The sequence below is a fragment of the Sycon ciliatum genome, chromosome 1 (assembly GCF_964019385.1).
Source record: "Sycon ciliatum chromosome 1, ocSycCili1.1, whole genome shotgun sequence".
In the NCBI taxonomy this organism is placed as follows: domain Eukaryota; kingdom Metazoa; phylum Porifera; class Calcarea; order Leucosolenida; family Sycettidae; genus Sycon; species Sycon ciliatum.
The window spans coordinates 95,666,112-95,685,634 of NC_088643.1; the positions used below are offsets into that span (position 1 = coordinate 95,666,112).

At 46.6% G+C, this 19,523-nt stretch overlaps 1 protein-coding gene across 1 annotated transcript in view; it reads right to left on the reverse strand.

Moving 5' to 3' along the window:
* Positions 1-2,461: 2,461 nt before the first annotated feature.
* Positions 2,462-19,523, reverse strand: part of LOC135806666 (tryptophan 2,3-dioxygenase-like) — a 29,066-nt gene continuing 12,004 nt past the window's right edge. Inside the window, exons 8-18 of the mRNA XM_065320894.1 lie at positions 18,735-18,810; positions 17,701-17,732; positions 17,256-17,331; positions 15,464-15,562; positions 14,248-14,307; positions 13,658-13,712; positions 13,164-13,221; positions 12,487-12,566; positions 11,674-11,764; positions 11,366-11,470; positions 2,462-3,259 (exon numbers count right to left, since the gene is read on the reverse strand). Coding sequence (XP_065176966.1) covers positions 3,115-3,259; positions 11,366-11,470; positions 11,674-11,764; positions 12,487-12,566; positions 13,164-13,221; positions 13,658-13,712; positions 14,248-14,307; positions 15,464-15,562; positions 17,256-17,331; positions 17,701-17,732; positions 18,735-18,810 — 877 coding nt within the window. The 3' untranslated portion in view covers positions 2,462-3,114. The remainder of the gene's footprint in view (positions 3,260-11,365; positions 11,471-11,673; positions 11,765-12,486; positions 12,567-13,163; positions 13,222-13,657; positions 13,713-14,247; positions 14,308-15,463; positions 15,563-17,255; positions 17,332-17,700; positions 17,733-18,734; positions 18,811-19,523) is intronic.

The following is a 19,523-nucleotide window of genomic DNA, read 5'->3' on the forward strand; positions in this document are numbered from 1 at the left end:
ACGAGTATGAGTGTAGTTACAAATTCTGTCTGCTTGCCGATGATAAGTCTGGCTTTTGGATGCGGATGTACATTGCCTCTATCACAGGAAGTAACCGAAGACTACAGGCACAGTAAAAGGCACTGGAGCACGAGTCACCATGGTCACAGGCGAGTCACAGGCGAGTCACAGGCGAGTCACAGGCGAGTAGCTCGTGTATGGTCAGCGTAGTCCAGTCACCGGCACACTAGCAAATGGCCGCCATTATCGGCACTACACAGTCTAAATAGGCGTAATGACGCCTGTGAAATTGCCGGTGGTACATAGTCACCACACCACAGATGTGCGAGCTACGCCTCTGTGTCATCATAAACCTTCAAACACGAAGGGCTGGACAACAAAATTAATGATTTCAAATAATATTGCAGACTTACGAGAACTGATAAAAACTGCATGATCCACATCAACTTGCTTCGCGTTGTCAGCACCATCCTCTACTCCTCCTCATCCACACCATCCAGCTCCGTTCTCGCTCGCTTCTGGGGTACTGCGTCGTGCAATCTCCATCATCACCATCATCAACCAGGGTCCCTGGTCTTGTCATGATACCCTGCTCTTGTTCTGTTTGCCTGTCACGGTCCCCCGTGTCGGTAAGTCATCGTGGTTGGTGTCACCTCCAATCCGATCCCTCTTGTCTCCTTTCGCAATGTCCAGTGTCCAGTGTCCGTTGCTGCATGTCTCAGTCAATCATTCACTACCGAGTCTCTGCCCGTCCTGAAAATGTTCCATTGTTCTTGCCTCTTGGCCATGATTTCGAGTCGGTGCTATGTTTCCTGGTGGTGTGGCTTTGTTATTCGGTCAACTAGACTGTCCGATATGTTGTCTTCATTTGAACCAGCTTCCGTTTTCTCCGTGGGTAAAGCAATGATACACACTAACTGGGATACTAGTGGCGACAGCAACTGCTGCGACTGCTGCAACGACTGCGATACTATCAAGACTCTACTCTAGCTCTTCTTCTTCTTCTTCTTCTTCTTCTCGTTGGCAACAGATTTTCAGCTACATTTGCGGTAACAACTACATCCTGAAGTACAACGATTTGGCCCCAGTGCACTGGCATCCGATTTGGCGTTAGGAAAGTTAGTTGGAGGCAACGGGGACATTTCTGCCTCTCTTTCCGTTTCGCTGGCGGTGGTTGTTTCTGCGATGCATCCTTTTTTATCCGACACAGGCTGAATAGGCAGCTGAGATGACAACTGGGTCGAAGTAATCTTCCCAGGTCTCCTGGCCTGGCGCCGAAATTGCTTGCTGGGCTGTGCTATTGCTGCTGCGTGCATGGAGGCAGGGACTCGGCGACGATTAGATCTGAGTGCTCTAACTGCGCGAAACACAGCGATCTTTGCAGTAGGGCGGGTAACTTTGACATCGTTGTATCCAGAAGTAACTAACTTGCACCTAGTGCCTTATGAAGTTACGTTACCGGTATGTGCCACTGTATTTCTGTCACTTTTTTTAGAAACTTCACATTTTTGGCATGAAGATGGATCTAAAAAGTCTTACCGGTATTGGAATTTTCGGAAGGGGGCGGGGGGGGGGGGGTGGCATATACCATGTATACTTCACCAAGGCAAGAGCACAATACAATGTCATGTAGTTGGAAGGCCACAAGACATTTTTTTCTTCAGAGGTGAATGATAGGTCCCAAAAAAGCATAGCGCAGAAATGGAGGAAACGAAACTCCAATCTCCTGGGATCCTTTCAGATGAAGATATTAGCAGCAGAATCATCAATTCTGCCAGCACCGAATTTCATACAATCAATCGCTTGCCAGCTGTGAACCGTGTTGATGTGTGACAAAAAGTAAGAAATTGCGGTTTAACGTTATGCTGAAGGTATTCAACTACCATGACTACCACAAAGCCCTCTATCGCCAGACCAAGCAATAACGGATCAGTGACGGCTGTCGTTAGCGATGACTCCTATCAAGAGTACATAACCCCCCTTGCTCCTATCACTCAGTATCAGGATGTAGCACCAGGTCAGTATCAGGGATGTAGCACCAGGTCAGTATCAGGGATGCAGCACCAGGTCAGTATCAGGGATGTAGCACCAGGTCAGTATCAGGGGTGTAGCACCAGGTCTGGCTGGTCAAGCCATGGCCGGACCTTATTTCCAAAAAAAGTTGACCCACCCAAATCGTGCTAAACTGGGGTTTTGTCATTAATGTGTTGTTTACGGTGAAGTGTCCCTTTTGGCGGGACCACCTGAAATACCAGTGCTACGGTGCTGGCGATGGTTTGGACATGTCATCAGAGAGCGGCCAGAAGCATCGTCGCACTAAGCCAACTGAAGAAATGCACCAACCAGATGGATCAAAAGATCACCAGTACCACCAAGAGTACATATGTACTCTTGGTACCACTGTACCTGAACTTCTTCTTAAAACCAATATCTCACCCATAGGGCATCGTCAGGGCAATGATCATTGTTCACAAGTGTTCATCTTTTTCAAGTAGTTTATACTATTAATACACTAATGGTAGTTAAATGGGAATAGGTTAGGCTCACACTCGTACAGTATTACTATTATTACTGCATCGGGTTAGGTCTGCAAAGTGAGATTGATCAAAAGAGGTTAAAAAACAAACAAACAAAAAACAAAAAACAAATTGGAGAGCCCTTTCTTTGCTTGGCAATGTTCCCTGAGCAATCTGAAAGTATCAATGTAATTGAAAGAAAAAAGAAAATAGCCCACATTGGGATTCTAACCCACAAACTTTGATTTCTAAAAGAAGAAAAAAAGAAAGAAAAAAAAAAGTCGTCGTAAATGTGGTTCGGACTCGCAACCATTGCTTGTTGGCCAAAATGGCGACAACTGTCGCGAACTACTTTGAGAGAAATGATTCCATGTCAGTAGAGATGAGCACTTTTTGTACAGATATGAAGTGACAACGCACTGGCATCTTCACACATCAAACTTTAGTTTGACTCAGGACATGTAAGACAGTCACGGGTGTCTTGTTATGAAAGAGGAGATAGCAGAACGGCTACACAGCATTGTGGGCTCTGTAGACTTGTAGGTCTGCAGTGCACTGATAAGAGATAGGAGCTAGTGAGTGTGTGTATGAGTGAGATCTAGGTGTCTTTGGCTGGGCACTTCCACGGCTCATACAGGTTGATATCCTTTGACTTCATCAACCTCTCCGTTGTCTGACCCATGGAAGCATCACCGTAGCCAGGCTGTTCACGCACTGTTGCCGACTGAGAAGTGGCCTTGTGCCTGCAGTGGGTTGAAGGAGAGAAAGAAAACCATGGTACCTTGGTCAAACCAAGAGTCGATGGCGCGCATAGTGTGCATCCGTACTTGAAGTACTGTACAGTATTTTCTGCATGGGGTTCTGTCTAGGGCTCAAACGGTTAGTCCGATTAACCGGTTGGAGACCGGTTACGAAGAATTAACGGTTAACCGATAAAGATAACGGTTACGCAGTAACTTTTCAGTCAATTTTTCAAGGATCAGGTCGTTGCAAAGTGTGCACTTTCGCAGGCTGTCGCACGCGTACGCAATTTCTGGGCTGTCAACTCGGTCATATCTGGTCTCTTGGTGTGAGGGTATGTATGAATGAGCAATGCAAGAGAATGTACAATTGTGTGCGTTGTACTGAATAGGGTACATTTTTTGAACGAGTACTAGTATAGTCAAATATACGGTTAAAAAAGAGTCCGCAGGATTGCCGTGGCTTATAGGTTATAACCGTTAAACCGACCGTTAGCTTAGCAGTTAACCGTTAGGGGTAAAACCGTGACCGTTTGAGCCCTAGTTCTGTCACAGCGGAATCTGAACGTCGTACGTCGTCGGCAGGACGTGATGGTACGCTCAGCTAGACTGAGCTAGTACAGGTGGGAGGAACAATGCATGCTTTGCTGTGCACAAGGCAATTAGGAATCTGCCTGCTGAGCCATACAACCTACAAGGTTTAGCACCTGGAAGCAGTTGGATGATGCAATTTTTGCATTTCCCTGCAAGATCAACCACTCCTCAGTTCCCCACTCTGGGGTTATGGACTCTTGGATAAATGCAGAGCTACCTTTCAATACTAACAGAGTACAGTAGAGTACAGTAGAGTACAGTAGAGCACAGTAGAGCACAGTAGAGCACAGTAGAGTACAGTAGAGTACAGTAGAGTACAGTAGAGTACAGTCGCCCTGCTGCGTTCGAGTGTCATGTGTCTGCGTGGGGCTCGCCGAGTTTGGCAGCCTCCAATGGATGGCTGTGCCTCCCTGGCTGTCGTGGAGGCTAGGGTGTCCCGTTGAGCCTTGCCCCGTGATCTGTCTGATCACATGCGACGTCATCATTATGTGATTTGTTTTCAATCCTCCGCCATGGCAAATTGTGTTTTGTTCGCCCGTAAAAGAGGCTTTTACTAAAAACAAAACAAAAAAAACAGTAGAGTACAGTAGAGTTTTTTTAAGGAAAAAGAAGTTTAAAAAAAGAGAAGTGCAAAGCAGAGCTGGAGTGCAGCCGCCCGATAGCGGACTGAAAACTAGAGTACAGTAGAGTACAGTCGAGTACAGTAGAGTACAGTAGAGCACAGCAGAGCACAGCAGAGCACAGTAGAGCACAGTAGAGCACAGTAGAGCACAGTAGAGTACAGTACAGCAGCCGCCCGATATAGCGGACTGAAAACTAGAGTACAGTAGAGTACAGTCGAGTACAGTAGAGTACAGTAGAGCACAGCAGAGCACAGCAGAGCACAGTAGAGCACAGTAGAGCACAGTAGAGTACAGTAGAGCACAGTAGAGCACAGTAGAGTACAGTAGAGTACAGCAGTTTTTTTTTTTTTTTTTTTACGTAGTAAAAGCCTCTTTTACGGGCGAACAAAACACAAATTACCATGGCGGAGGATTGAAAACAAATCACATAATGATCAGACAGCAGGAGAAGCATAGCATAGTCCGCACAATAACGGGGCAAGGCTCAACGGGACACCCTGGCCTCCACGACAGCCAGGGAGGCACAGCCATCCATTGGAGGCTGCCAAACTCGGCGAGCCCCACGCAGACACATGACACTCGAACGCAGCAGGGCGAAAGACAGCCTGCAGCGGAGGTGGGCAATTAGCACAGAATACCCCTCCCTCCCACGTAGCGACTGGAGATGTGCAATCCGGCTCACCAGTGCAGCGGCACCCTTGCCGCATCCTCCGGTGGAAGAGAGCACAAAGGGGAGAAAAGTGGATCGCTCCACTTCTCGGACTCTCCGATCATATCGACGCCGTTTCTCTTGCTCATGGTGCCGGTAGCAGCCAGAGAGAGAGGAGGTGCGGTTCGAAGACGCATAAGGGTTGAACACCCGTACATCAATAAAAGTGCGTTCGAACCGACCCCCCAAACTCCACTGGCCACCACATCCAAACGAGCTTGATCCTCGGTTGATGCTGACCGGAGCTGAAACTGCTCCCCAGTCAGGGGTTGGAGATGTGGCTCCACTGCGACGTTGTGGGCGACACCCTTCAATGAGCTTGCCAGTATGTCGCGCACCTCGTTGTGGCGGATCGAGGGGAACCCACCGAAAGGACAGGACAAGGCGTGAGCAGTGGTGAATGCCTTCTCGCAAACACAGGTGGTGGGCAGGCGAGAAGGCGTCCAACCGTAACGGAGGCAGAGGCCATCCCGGAATTCCCCCTTCGACAAAGCGAAGCCATGGCGAGCGATGGGTCGGCAGGTAAGCCAGCTTGATGCTCCCTTCTCCTCTGCCAGACTGATAGCGAGATCGAGTTCGCTGTGTTCGGTGCGGAACGTATCGGCAGCTATCTTCATTGCCTTTCTGGCCTCAGAGTGAGCCTGACTCTTGGCCCTGCGGACACAGGCAAGAGCATCATCGAGGTGCTCTTCTTGCGCCATGATCTTGTCGTACAACGCAGTGGTGATTAGCCTGGAGGTGCCGTACTGTGAGCCAAAAGTGGCAGGGTTGGCCACGCCGAGGCCTCCATGCCGGCAGGGGAAAGTGAGCAAAATGCGTTCAGCTTCACTGGGCGCCGTCCGTCCACTAATGGCAGGGATTAGGCGGCGGTGGATGATGTCCTCCAGGGGTGCCAGCTGTTCTGCAGCACCATCGAGAACCCGACACAGGAAGGACCACCGGTGTTGGAGGCTGTTCACCAGTGCAGAGTAAGCTGCTTGAGGCTGTGACCGGGCGAAATCTGTCAGCTTGCACAGCTCCTGCGACCAGGTGGCCACCTTGGAAGCCACAAACTCCTGCACAAACTGATCAGTTCCGATGGCTGATCCAAGGTGACGGCACCCGTCAGTGGTGATAGACACACCCGTGCCGGCGAAGATGGTCTCGGCTGCCTCTAGCTTGTCCCGCTTGACGACGAGGACGGACTTGCTGGGGTTAATGAAATACCCGAACGCCGGCCCATCCCCGACGAGTCGGTCCCACCACTGGCGGAGAGGGTTGAGCCCGCCACCCGCGGACGAGTCATCCGCATACCAGCTCTGGCGTGTTCCTGGGGTTGCCACTCTGCGCACCAGGGGGAGTACCCCCAAAGCGTTCATCGGCATAGCAAGAGGATCTCCCTGCGTTACAGGAGAGCACAGTAGAGTACAGTAGAGTACAGTAGAGCACAGTAGAGTACAGTAGAGTACAGTACAGTACAGTACAGTACAGTAGAGTACAGTACAGTACAGTAGAGTACAGTAGAGTACAGTAGAGCACAGTAGAGCACAGCAGAGCACAGTAAAGCACAGCAGAGCACAGTAGAGCACAGTAGAGTACAGTAGAGTACAGTAGAGTACAGTAGAGCTAACGAGCTCAGGGAGCTGGCAGTGGTTGAAAGCCGGATCTAAATCCATTTGTGTTTTAGTGTGACTCTCGCCATTCCGGAGACATATTTTCCACACCTGTGTAGTATTTTTAATATTATCAGTTCCTATCATACCCTGGTTTCTCATCATTGTGTTGCTTTTGCCCGTACAAGAGGCTTTATCAGGTAAAAAAAAAACAAAAAACAAACAAACAAACAGTAGAGTACAGTAGAGTACAGTAGAGTACAGTGCTGCCAGCGGGGTGTGGGGCGGCCGTTTCGAGAGGACATTCTTTGATGTCCGGGTATTTAACCCTTTTGTCCGATCGAACACCGCTCCCTCCCTCAACAGCACGTTCACTAAGCACGAGAAGGAGAAACGGCGACACTATGAAGAGCGTGTTAGGGAAGTAGAGAAGGCATCGTTCGTCCCCTTGGTGTTTTGTGCCTCCGGTGGTCAAGGCAAGGCTGCCTCTGCTTTCCTCAAGCGTATTGCATCAATGCTGGCCGAGAAGCGGAAGGAACCGTTCTCCATGGTGATGGCTCACCTCCGTTGCCGCCTAGGGTTTGCCCTCATCAGATCGGCGATTGCAAGCTTAAGAGGTCATCGATCCAGGCGAGCACCTTTGGATGAGCAGCTGGAGTGCCCCTCAGCTCTAGTGAATGCTGAGTGTCGTCTGGGTTAACCCTCACCTCCTGTTATATGGCTGTATTGTTTTCGCTATTAGTTAGTTTTCTTTGTTATGATTTCTTTTTTTCTTTTTCTTTTTACCAGGCGTGGGCCATCCCCTGAATTCATAGGTGACAAACATTCTTTTTTCTTTAGTTTTCTTTGTTATGATTTCTTTTTACCAGGCGTGGGCCATCCCCTGAATTCATAGGTGCCAAACATTCTTTAAAATGATCACACACAACTAGACGTAAAAAAAACAAAACAGTAGAGTACAGTAGAGCACAGTAGAGTACAGTAGAGCACAGTAGAGTACAGTAGAGTACAGTAGAGTCCAGTAGAGTACAGTAGAGTACAGTAGAGTACAGTAGAGCACAGTAGAGCACAGGGCAAGCATGCCAATGCTCTTTTCACGCGGATCGCCTCTCTCCTGGCTGAGAAGAGTAAGGAGCCATACGGGCAGGTTATCTCCTTGCTGCGCTGCCGCCTTGGGTTTGCCCTGGTGCGTTGTGGTGCTATGTGCCAGCGTGGCTCAAGGAGCATGTTTGCTCCTGCCATGCCTGAGTCCCCTGCTGTGCTAGTGGCGGCGGAGGCACGCATCCAGTGAACCTGCACAGTGCAGTGATCCTACTGAGTGACAGACTCTGTAAATACTGTATCTGATGATTAGTTTTATGTGTTGATTCTTCACAAAATGTGTTATTTTGCCCGTACAAGAGGCTCAGTGAAAAAAAAAAAAAAAAAGTAGAGCACAGTAGAGTACAGTAGAGTACAGTAGAGTACAGTGACAGTGGACCCCACCTCCAGCCCGTCACCGGAGAGGCCTTCCGCCATCGCACAGCTGTCACGGAGGAGCAAGCTCGGCTGGACGTTGCGGCTAGTGGTGTGTGGGGTGGCCGATTCGAGCGCATCTTTATTGATGTCCGGGTGTTCAACCCTTTTGCGTCTTCGAATCGTGCCACCTACCTCGCTGCTAGCTACAGACGCCATGAACAGGAAAAGCGCCGGAAGTACGAGGAGCGAGTACGTGAAGTTGAGCATGCCTCCTTCGCGCCCGTTGTGCTCTCTGCCTCTGGTGGCTATGGCAAGCATGCCAATGCTCTTTTCACGCGGATCGCCTCTCTCCTGGCTGAGAAGAGTAAGGAGCCATACGGGCAGATTATCTCCTTGCTGCGCTGCCGCCTTGGGTTTGCCCTGGTGCGTTGTGGTGCTATGTGCCTGCGTGGCTCAAGGAGCATGTTTGCTCCTGCCATGCCTGAGTCCCCTGCTGTGCTAGTGGCAGCGGAGGCACGCATCCAGTGAACCTGCACAGTGCAGTGATCCTACTGAGTGACAGACTCTGTAAATACTGTATCTGATGATTCGTTTTATGTGTTGATTCTTCACAAAATGTGTTATTTTGCCCGTACAAGAGGCTCAGTGAAAAAAAAAAAAAAAGTAGAGCACAGTAGAGTACAGTAGAGTACAGCAGAGTACAGTAGAGTACAGTACTCCTCTGCAGCCCCTGGAGGGTGAAAGGCTCCGGTATCGCTCTGCCATCTTGGAAGATGGTGCTCGTCTTGATGTGGCGGCATCTGGTGTCTGGGGAAGTCGTTTTGAGCGCACGTTCTGTGATGTTCGGGTTTTTAACCCTCATGCTCGCTCGAACACTTCCTCAACTCCCGCGTCCACCTATGCCAAGCACGAACAGCAGAAGAGAAGGGCCTACGAAGAACGCGTCAGGGAGGTAGAGCATGCTTCCTTTCTCCCACTGGTATTCAGTGCATCTGGTGGGTGCGGCAAGGTAGCCCACGCTTTCCTGAAGCGTCTTGGCCATATGGTTTCGGAGAAGCGGCATGAACCCTACTCCTCCGTCATGTCCTGGATCCGCTCTCTTGTCTCCTTTGCTTTGGTTCGATCCTGCAACATGAGCCTCCGTGGTCACCGTGCTTCTCCCTACCGCAGTCGTTTGGATGCTGCCACTCCTGTTGTGCTGGCAGTCAACGACTGTCAGTTGCGTGACTGAGACTCTTGCGGAGTAGCCGTGTCTAGCCACACTTTTATTATCCGATGATCTTGTTTTGTTTGCTATGATTCCGTAAATTTGTACCCCAATCCACTTACGGACCAGCTACGTTATCAGAGCCCTATCTACGTACTCTCCGTAGACAACTTTCCGTAAGTGGAGTGCAAACTCGCGAATTCACGGGTTTTCCCCGCCCACTAACGTAAAGTTGCTCAACTTTACGTAGTGCGGAACCTCTCTAATAATAGTACTAGTATAACAGAGCGGCAAGTGCTCGAAAGATCACTCGATTTCTCATGCGTCAGCGATGTGCAACTTTCGTTCAAAAGTGGGATTTTCCCTCTTCCTGCTCACGCAGCGTGTGACAGTAGAGTACAGTAGAGTAGAGCACAGTAGAGTACAGTAGAGTAGAGCACAGTAGAGTACAGCAGAGTACAGTACAGTAGAGTACAGTAGAGTACAGTAGAGCACAGTAGAGTACAGTAGAGTACAGTAGAGTACAGTAGAGTACAGTAGAGTACAGTTGGAGTGCCCCTCAGCTCTAGTGAATGCTGAGTGTCGTCTGGGTTAACCCTCACCTCTTGTTATATGGCTGTATTGTTTTCGCTATTAGTTAGTTTTCTTTGTTATGATTTCTTTTTTTCTTTTTCCTTTTTACCAGGCGTGGGCCATCCCCTGAATTCATAGGTGCCAGACATTCTTTTTTCTTTCTTTTCTTTTTACCAGGCGTGGGCCATCCCCTGAATTCATAGGTGCCAACTCTTAAAAACAAAAACAAAACAAAAAACAGTAGAGTACAGTAGAGTACAGTAGAGTACAGTAGAGTACAGTAGAGCACAGTAGAGCACAGTAGAGTACAGTAGAGCACAGTAGAGCACAGTAGAGTACAGTAGAGCACAGTAGAGTACAGTAGAGTACAGTAGAGCACAGTAGAGCACAGTAGAGTACAGTAGAGCACAGTAGAGCACAGTAGAGCACAGTAGAGTACAGTAGAGCACAGTAGAGTACAGTAGAGTACAGTAGAGCTAACGAGCTCAGGGAGCTGGCAGTGGTTGAAAGCCGGATCTAAATCCATTTGTGTTTTAGTGTGACTCTCGCCATTCCGGAGACATATTTTCCACACCTGTGTAGTATTTTTAATATTATCAGTTCCTATCATACCCTGGTTTCTCATCATTGTGTTGCTTTTGCCCGTACAAGAGGCTTTATCAGGTAAAAAAAAACAAAAAACAAACAAACAAACAGTAGAGTACAGTAGAGCACAGCAGAGCACAGTAGAGCACAGTCGAGTACAGTAGAGTACAGTAGAGCACAGTAGAGCACAGCAGAGCACAGTAGAGCACAGTAGTACCCAAACCAGGAAATCATAACAAGTACATGAATTTGCAAGACGGAATTCTCCACATGCTGAAGTACATGTATTCACAAAAATCCATCTCTTGTGCTCTGGATGGCAGTCATCAGTCAGTCAAGGGTCAAGTCGACAGGAAAAGCGCGAGCTTCGACGTAGGGAAGAACACACGTATTACTGAAGTACATGTGTGTTGTTGGAATATAGTTTTGAATTTTTTAACGAGCAATCATTGTATCTTCTCCCCATATCCCTGATGATGCCCTCCTGGGTGAAAATTTGGATAAAATCGGTTTGCGTCAGTGGTGCAGCCAAAGACTGCGTAGGTGTTGCAGGCTGGATGTTAAAGGGAGTATGATAAAATCATTAAATTTCTCCACGGTATTCAAAAATAGTGTCAAATACAACTATTAAAGGAACGTGAGATTGATATTTTAAGGACTTTGTAACACCATTGTAGCCTCGTCTGCCTTGTCACTGCTCTGAAGTCACCTGTAGAAGACACGCATGACGTAAGATCAAGGCTGGCATTACTTGCACGTGTACTGTACCTTGTTAGGAGAGCGAACATCTCTTCTGTCAGTGCTGGCGTGTATGCACGAGGCAAGATGAAAGATGATAGATTGAACAGGTCAGGGACAATCTTGTAGCGCTCACTGCATAAACACATGACGCAAGTGTACATATACAACATAACATTACAACTGAACATTACAACTGAACAACGAGAAGCAAGCCCTTACGTATCTTTATTTTTATTTTTACAAAGGTGATACAATAGAGAGGTTGTACTCTACGTACCTACGTACCAATTCTCCAGTAGTACAAGTACATGAGAGAGTAGCCATGATGTGCTTACCTGACAGTAGATCTCAAGTACAAATAACCAGAGGATCCACCCGTGCCAACGCGAGTTCCAAGAAATCGCTGAACCATTGCAACATGATTGTCTACGCAGCAGAACAGAGAACATGACAATAGCGCACAACTTGTGACAATGCCTCAGAGAGCAGTAACACTATACTAGATGTACTAGGCGTTTGTTATCTGACACTGCACCGACATGTACATCACGTTTTTATTTTATTCCAAGCAAGACATGGCTGGGGTAGCCAATGACCAGTTTGCATGGCGATTGCAGGGGTTTTATAGCCAACCACGGCTACCTTATCATCACATTATCCGACATTGTCTGCTCTTTGCATAAGCAGCTAAGGAAGGATGGACAGAAACTAGGGGTGAAACAATTATACCGAATACTTGAGTACTCGCTCGGTTTTTTCAAAAATAATCGTACTCGGAATAAATCAGAGTATTCGTTCATACATGGTGCATGCATTTACCACAGAAATCTGCAGTTTCAGAGCAACAGTCGGTAGATATTGATGTGCAGACTATGTGGCGAACATTCGTTCCCGAGTAGAGAGAGCCCAAATGACCCACCAACCAACACACCCGAGAAAAATGACTGCCACTCGGTTCAATCAGGGTCGTTATCATGCGATTTTAAGGCCCTTGGTGTGCAATTTTTAGGAGATGAAGAATACTCGAATACTCGAATATTCGATCGGAGAAAATCAGAGTACTCGAACTCGGGATCTCAGTGCCAACTTTCACCCCTAACAGAAACGAAACAAAAGTGCGCATGTTACGGCAGCAGTAGGGCACTCACGTCTCCACTTCATCAGCGCTGAGTCAATATCCATCATGAGCTGCAAGACTTTGAACGGCTCGTTGAAACGAGGCTCATCCCTGGAGCAACAAGTAACCACACACACATTACCAATAGGATACAAGACAGGTTGGATATCATAGTCAGTCACATGATCAGATGTCTTGAAGCTTCGTGCAGTTTCATTCATCTGTAGGGTGGACAAGTCCATTCCAAAACACACTGCACATTCCACTAATGGTTTGGATCTGTAATGTACTTTAGACTGGGCATGTCCACCCAAATCTACTTCAAAGTGCTAGTTTCTACAGTCTCATGACCAGCGGGCTGAACTTCATACTGAATAAGGTGGCTAGAAACATGCTGGCTGAATGCCATTGTTAGTCCTAGAGTTAGAAGGACACTGATTCAATAACATAATGAGACCAGAAGCGCACATGTACGCTAGCCAATATCAGAGTCAGTCTACATGCACGGCTAACTGCACTAACTGCACTAACTGTACTACATGTCATGTAGATCCTGATGATGGCCACAGACCCCCTGGCCCAGACTGGATTATCGATTGATTCATTTCTATCAAATGCAGTAGAGTCTAAAGACTAAAGAGATCATTTAGCGAAGTTTTGGTGAATGACATAATTTTAAAAGAATCGAGGTCTGTTCTATAGGCTCACCGATATAAAAAGATCAGCAGTGCTCCAAGTGTTGCTCTGTGGGAAAGCCGTCTGTCACCTACAGAACATGTGATGCCAAGAAAAGAAACATAGAGGCTGAAACTCTGCAGAGCCAGCCTACACTGTGGCAAAACAGGGCACATGAACGAGACGGGAAAAAAGTTCATGACCAGCAGTTTTACTTTTAAAAGGTCAACAAGTGTTTCATGGCTCATAATATCAGACAAGTCAGAAAGTAACACTAGGGCGTTAGTGTTATTCTAAAATCTAATATTGCTTATCTCTACCAGCTAACTCGCCATCCCACAACTATGTGTGAAAGACGTACTTTGAAGTACTCATGTAACCAATGTTAGTTCTATTATATGAAGGATGAGAGCCATTAGGCATTACAGATCTCGTGTAAAATACCCCGGTCCACCAAAGTATCTGTGACACGGATATGCAAACACATCTCCTCAAAATTATCATTTCAAAGTAATCATTTTCAGCACCTTGATCAACAATTGCCTGGTGTTTCTCAGCAGACAGAATGGAGTCAAACAGTTGCTGTGAGCACAAACAAAGAGCACCAACAAAGCAGTGAGTTTCACACCAGCGCTGAGTAGTTCAGCATGGGAACAATGCTCAGCCACATACTGGCCACAAGTCATGTAAACGTTAACAAGTTATAGCAATGCTGGATGTGAGCAGTTGTCAGCACATGCACAGTACTGCATGCTATATCTTGCTCAGAACTACTGAAGTAGTGTTGTACAGTGCATGCCATGCATACATTAAGGTAGCTCCATACAACAATAGTAGGCTGGTGTGCGGCTCTAGTGTACTCATATTCTCACACTGCGCAATCTTAGTTGCTCTAGTGTACTCATATTCTCACACTGCGCAATCTTAGTTGCTCTCGGCCATACACAACTTCTTGCCTTGGCTGGAAATCAAGGTGGGCGATCTTGAGAGACAGAAATTTCTGGTTAATGTAGTATTTCAGTAGAGATGAGTAGCTGTAGCTAATGTAGTACTTCAGTACATGTAGCTGCATCAGTACATGTACAGTGAATGACTGAATGTACACAGGCACACTTACTCTGTCACGCTCTGCAGCCTTCTGCTTTGTGTCTCGCACCTCCGGACTTTCAGATTCGTCCTGCAAATTGAGTATGAATGATGCATGGATCACACGTAACATGACCACATTGTGGCAATAGACACCCTTAGCAAACCAGGGTCTTCCCTAATGGTGGTACAGTACTGGTACAAATACAGAGATTCAAGTGTGATGTGTGGCAAGCCCCATAGCTTAATGCTATTCCCCGCACAGTACCGGGTATATTATTAACTATGACATTTGAAGTACTTGTATGGTCTTATACAAACAGTCACAAGTTGGTACACGTTCTGTTGATGGTAAAAGGCATATCCATCAAGGCTGGAAACCTTACCGTTGACCAGTGATAAATCAGCCAGCAGCATTTTGATGACGTTGATGCACATGATATGAGCACAATACGAAAGAATGCTATACTAGTACTAGCATACAGTTTTCAACCAAGGGCGTCAAGTGATCACATGCAACCACCACTTCACCTGCAATGGCCTGCAGTGGATCGTGTGGTTGCTGTCATGTCAACCTTGGAGCTTACGCGATGTGGGGGAGGGGGAGGGGAATGCTGGATCTAAGCTTGAGGCTGCGTCCCCTTCTCTATGTAGATATTAGTCGCTGGCAGTGATAATGTGTATATGCATGAGGACACATCTGTTTCCTCTCTTCTATGCATTACCTTGACGTAGTTAGCAGACAGATGCACTAACCGCATATATATGATATGTTTCATTTGGGCTACATGCGGACTGTGTTTATTAGGCCGTATATAGGGACCTTTCGCATTTGCTACGAATCGAATGCGAAACGAAAAAAGATTCGGCTCGTAATCGTTTCGTTGAAAACAGATTCAGGTTTCGCAAGTCGTCATGCAAATGTGCATGGCAACTACGAATACGGCCGGTAGCTTGGCGTACGGGTGTTTACACGCACACGTGCATGGATCATGGAATCAAGGGAAAAAGGTGTACGTGGCAAAACATGTGTACCTGGCCAAATAAATGTGTACCTGACGGATTAGGAGCGCGCCACGAATGAAGAGGCTTCCATTCGTGAAAACGAGCTCTCCGCAGGGACTCTGACGAATCCTCGAACCCAGGTGATGAATCAGCATTCGTTTCGTATCCGTACGCGTGGTGCGAAAGGTCCCTATTATCATAGTCATTAGCTACCAACATGACCATTGGCTAACGGGTGATACCTTGGACTCGGCTGCCAGCATGCTCTTCACAGCCTGAGCATAGCGTTCTGGGAAGTTGAAGCCATCATTATCAAGACCCGGTGTTCTTTCCAGCCATTTCTACAACAACAACAACAACAACAACAACAACAACAACAACAACAACAACAACAACAACGACAACGACAACAAAGACAACAACAACAACAACACACACACACGCGCGCGCGCGCGCACACATGCACACGTGCAAGCTACTATAGTTTTCTATCTAATACACATGTCACACATGCACCTGTGCTGCAATACATTGCCATGTATTATATGATGTATATGAATAGTCTTATTAAGGGGCCGTCCACAAATATCGATGTTTTTTTAGAGAAGATATTCGTTTGTTTGGGGGGGGGGGGGAGGGGGTTTGGGCCCTGTTCGTCTCGTCTTTGAGAAAAAAATATCGAACTCTATCTATGGACGGGCACTGTTCGAACAAATACTTCGAAGTAGTTTATGACCTACACAAAGTGAAAGTCAACCTCATGAGCATAGCCATAGCAAGGTTGTTCGACCGTGGCAACATAAACCTACGTGTACATGTAGGTGTATGGTGAAATTGAAGTTGCAGCTGGTCACGTTTCATGAGGAAATTGAACTTCATTAAAAAATATCGATCCTTTGCATAAACATGTGTATGTTCGTTTTGAGGGGGGAGGGAGGGGTCTGGGGAGAAATGAACAAATATCGTCTTGAAAAAAATATCGATATTTACGGACGGCCCCTAAATAAATATTCAATACCGTAAAATTCCGTTAATAAGCCCCTTTGCAGAGTGTCAAAAACCGGGCGTATATTTGGGCATGGGCTTATTTTAGGGCATGGGCGTTATTTCGGACGCAATCTGCAGATCAATCTATCAGCAACCCACTAGTTTCAGTGAACCACCATTCACACTGAGCGCGGTACAGGTACATTAAACCACAGCTGGAAATTTGGTTGTAACCAAGAATGTAGCGATAAATTACAGATTTGATAGGTAAACCACTTGCTATGGTAAGTACAAGGCAAAACAGGTACCGGCATGGCTGAAAACGTCGTGACGCTGAAGCAGGTAAGGCAGAAAACTAAATGACACGTTGGATGGCACGTACTCGATCTACAACTGTTCTACAGTTTGTACGCGAACGCACGCTCGCGTGCTGGTCATTTTGAGTCCACTTTACGCCCTGGGCTTATTTCGGGCATGGGCGCTAAAACGGACTTGAAGTGTACACCGCCTAAAACTGGGCTTATTATCGGACATGGGCGTTCTTTAGGGTGGGCTTATTTACGGAATTTTACGGTATACAATCAATATAAGGGAATAGTGTGTGCCCATGCTTTTTTCGTCACACGAGAGAAAATTGCATCGCAATTCAAAGAAATTATGTTTGATCATGAAACAAAGTGGGACGTGCCGCACTTCAACATTTATCACGCTGTTGACATGTCCTCTATTGATGTGACTCCACTGAAGAAGTTTTTGCCCCCCCCCCCCCCAACTTATCGAATAGATGTCCAATTTCCCAGCGAATGTTTCCAGACAGCTCATACGGTAAACAGTAAACTCAATGCGGGACGAGCAAGATTGCTTATTATTTTGAAATGGACTGTAGTAGTACATTGCAGTTACCAACAACAACAACAACAACAACAACAACAACAACAACAACAACAACAACAACAACAACAACAACAACAACAACAACATCAGCAGCAGCAGCAGCAGCAGCAGCATTACTGGACAGAGGACTACAGATACATGTAATGTTCTCACCTCCACAGCTGTCAGCAGAGATGGACCTTCTTCGGACTCACAGAGGATTTTCTCAGCATCACCTCCGAACACTTCTCTGTAGTTTCAAATGAAAACAGATAACAGACATACCGTGTATTGTCAAAGTGCCCCACCAATAACATGTGCTACCCCAATAACATGTGCACACAGATTGTAATGCCATGATGACTCAAGTCACATACTTTAGACCAAACTGCACATGGCCATTGTGTGACAGGAGATTCTCAGATTAACACGCACACAAGCAACAACAGCAGCAGCAGCAGCAGCAGCAGCAGCAGGAGCAGCAGCAGGCAAAGGAACAACTGAAGGAAGAACAGCAGGAGAAACAGGAGCAATAAGCAGGCCCAGCAGTACATGTAGTGATAGTACTCAATGTTCATCATTCTTCCACGAGCACTTCCATATAGTGACAAGTACTTACGTATAGTGAGGTTCCAGACAAACACGGTTCTCCTAATACAGGTAAACAACATGGCAGCAAAGGGAGATCAGACAGTCAGCAGTGATGAGAAGGAGAGCACACTGGGGGTCTACCTACTGTATTCCATAACTATAGTCATCAAGCGATGGATAGCCTAGAAATTCGTTGTTACTCCGAGTTTCGTGTGAAAGCACTTATCAGACAACTCCATAAGCTGTGGGACCAGATCTTACCTGTACTGTTCCATAACTATAGTCAGGCCCGCCGGAACCAGTCCTGGTCAGGTTATTACCGGACCAACATTTTGGCCACCAACTCGTGTTTCCTACTGTGGAGGGCATCTGTACCCACCATATCATACACAATGTATGAAAGGCACTGGTACTAACGGACCAAACAAAAAATTGAAAAAATGTTTCCGGCGGTTCTGACAGTAGATCATCTACATGTATTTATTAGGTTGGGGAAGTTGACAGTAGGGAAGGGCAGGTTTGCACATGGCTGTGAATCATATAAAAAGGGTTTGACTCTACTGCACATTCGTTATGCTGGAAAGGAGATGACAGCATCACAAATATCTATCCTTATTACTGCCTTCAGAGTACTCTTGCTAGGTCTGCCATGTCTCTCAAGTATACTCTAATTTCAGAAATTTTCGGTGACCACTATTTTCGGTATGAGGGCAACAGGCCAGGTTAGATGAACAGAAATTTTAGGTACAGAGAAGCAGTTCCCTATTGAATTATGTGTGTTAGTGTTTGTTCGGTGTATTGAAATTTTAGGTATGAAACAGATGCACCGAAAGTACCGAAAATAAAAGTACACCGAAAATTTGTGAAATTACAGTACTGATCCTGCAAGCAATGAGAATGTGGCCAGTTTAAGGAAAAAAACGAAAAATAGACACAAGTCCTGTGGCAAAGATCAGCGCACATTGCGGCGGCAGCGGCGGCGCAGCAGAAGTAGGTGTAGCCATGCTCGCAACTGAATAGGCAACACAACGAGTTCAGCACACTTTTCAGCCACATCCTTACCTTCTTCACTCCAAGCAGGTTCTCAACAATGCGAAACTGAAGGCTCTGGAAGCCAGAGGCCGGTGCCAACATGTCACTGGTCACATTCATGTTCAACATTATGCATATACATGTACATGCATATTCAACATATGTATATACATGTACATATACATGTACATGCATGCACATACATGTTCAACATATGCATACACATGTACATGCATGCACATACATGCACATACCCACACACACACACACAACCACACAGACAAAACACAAAACAAAATGACTTCCAAAACGGCAATGAACGGTCAATGTATTGCAAGTCAACAAATATTCGGCGCATCTTTATTATCGGCTATTTTTGGCCTGGTCATATCTGGCCGAAAATTTGTTCCGGCCTAAATTTAGTTTTGCAAGGTTCAGTGTGACAGTGTACTGAGTGTGGGCAGTCAGCAGTAGTACAGGCCGAAAATGGAACGGGCCGAAAATTTGTAGACTTTCAGTATAATCGTGTGCAAGGATACCGGCTATCCAGTGGCATGGTGTCTAGGTCAAGAGATGGCTCTGTACCAAACATAGGACAATGCCAAGTGATCGTTTCGTGCCAAAAAATATCAATCAAATCCATGGCAGTTTACCAAGACAAAAGGTAATCACTTCAAAAACTATGTACTTGTAAAAAGTAAAACCCTGTGAACAGGGTACTCTGTGCATGTGCATGTGCATGTGCATGTGTGTGTGTGTGTGTGTGTGTGTGCGTGCATACGTGCATGTGTGCTTGTGCCACAGCAGCATACTAACTTG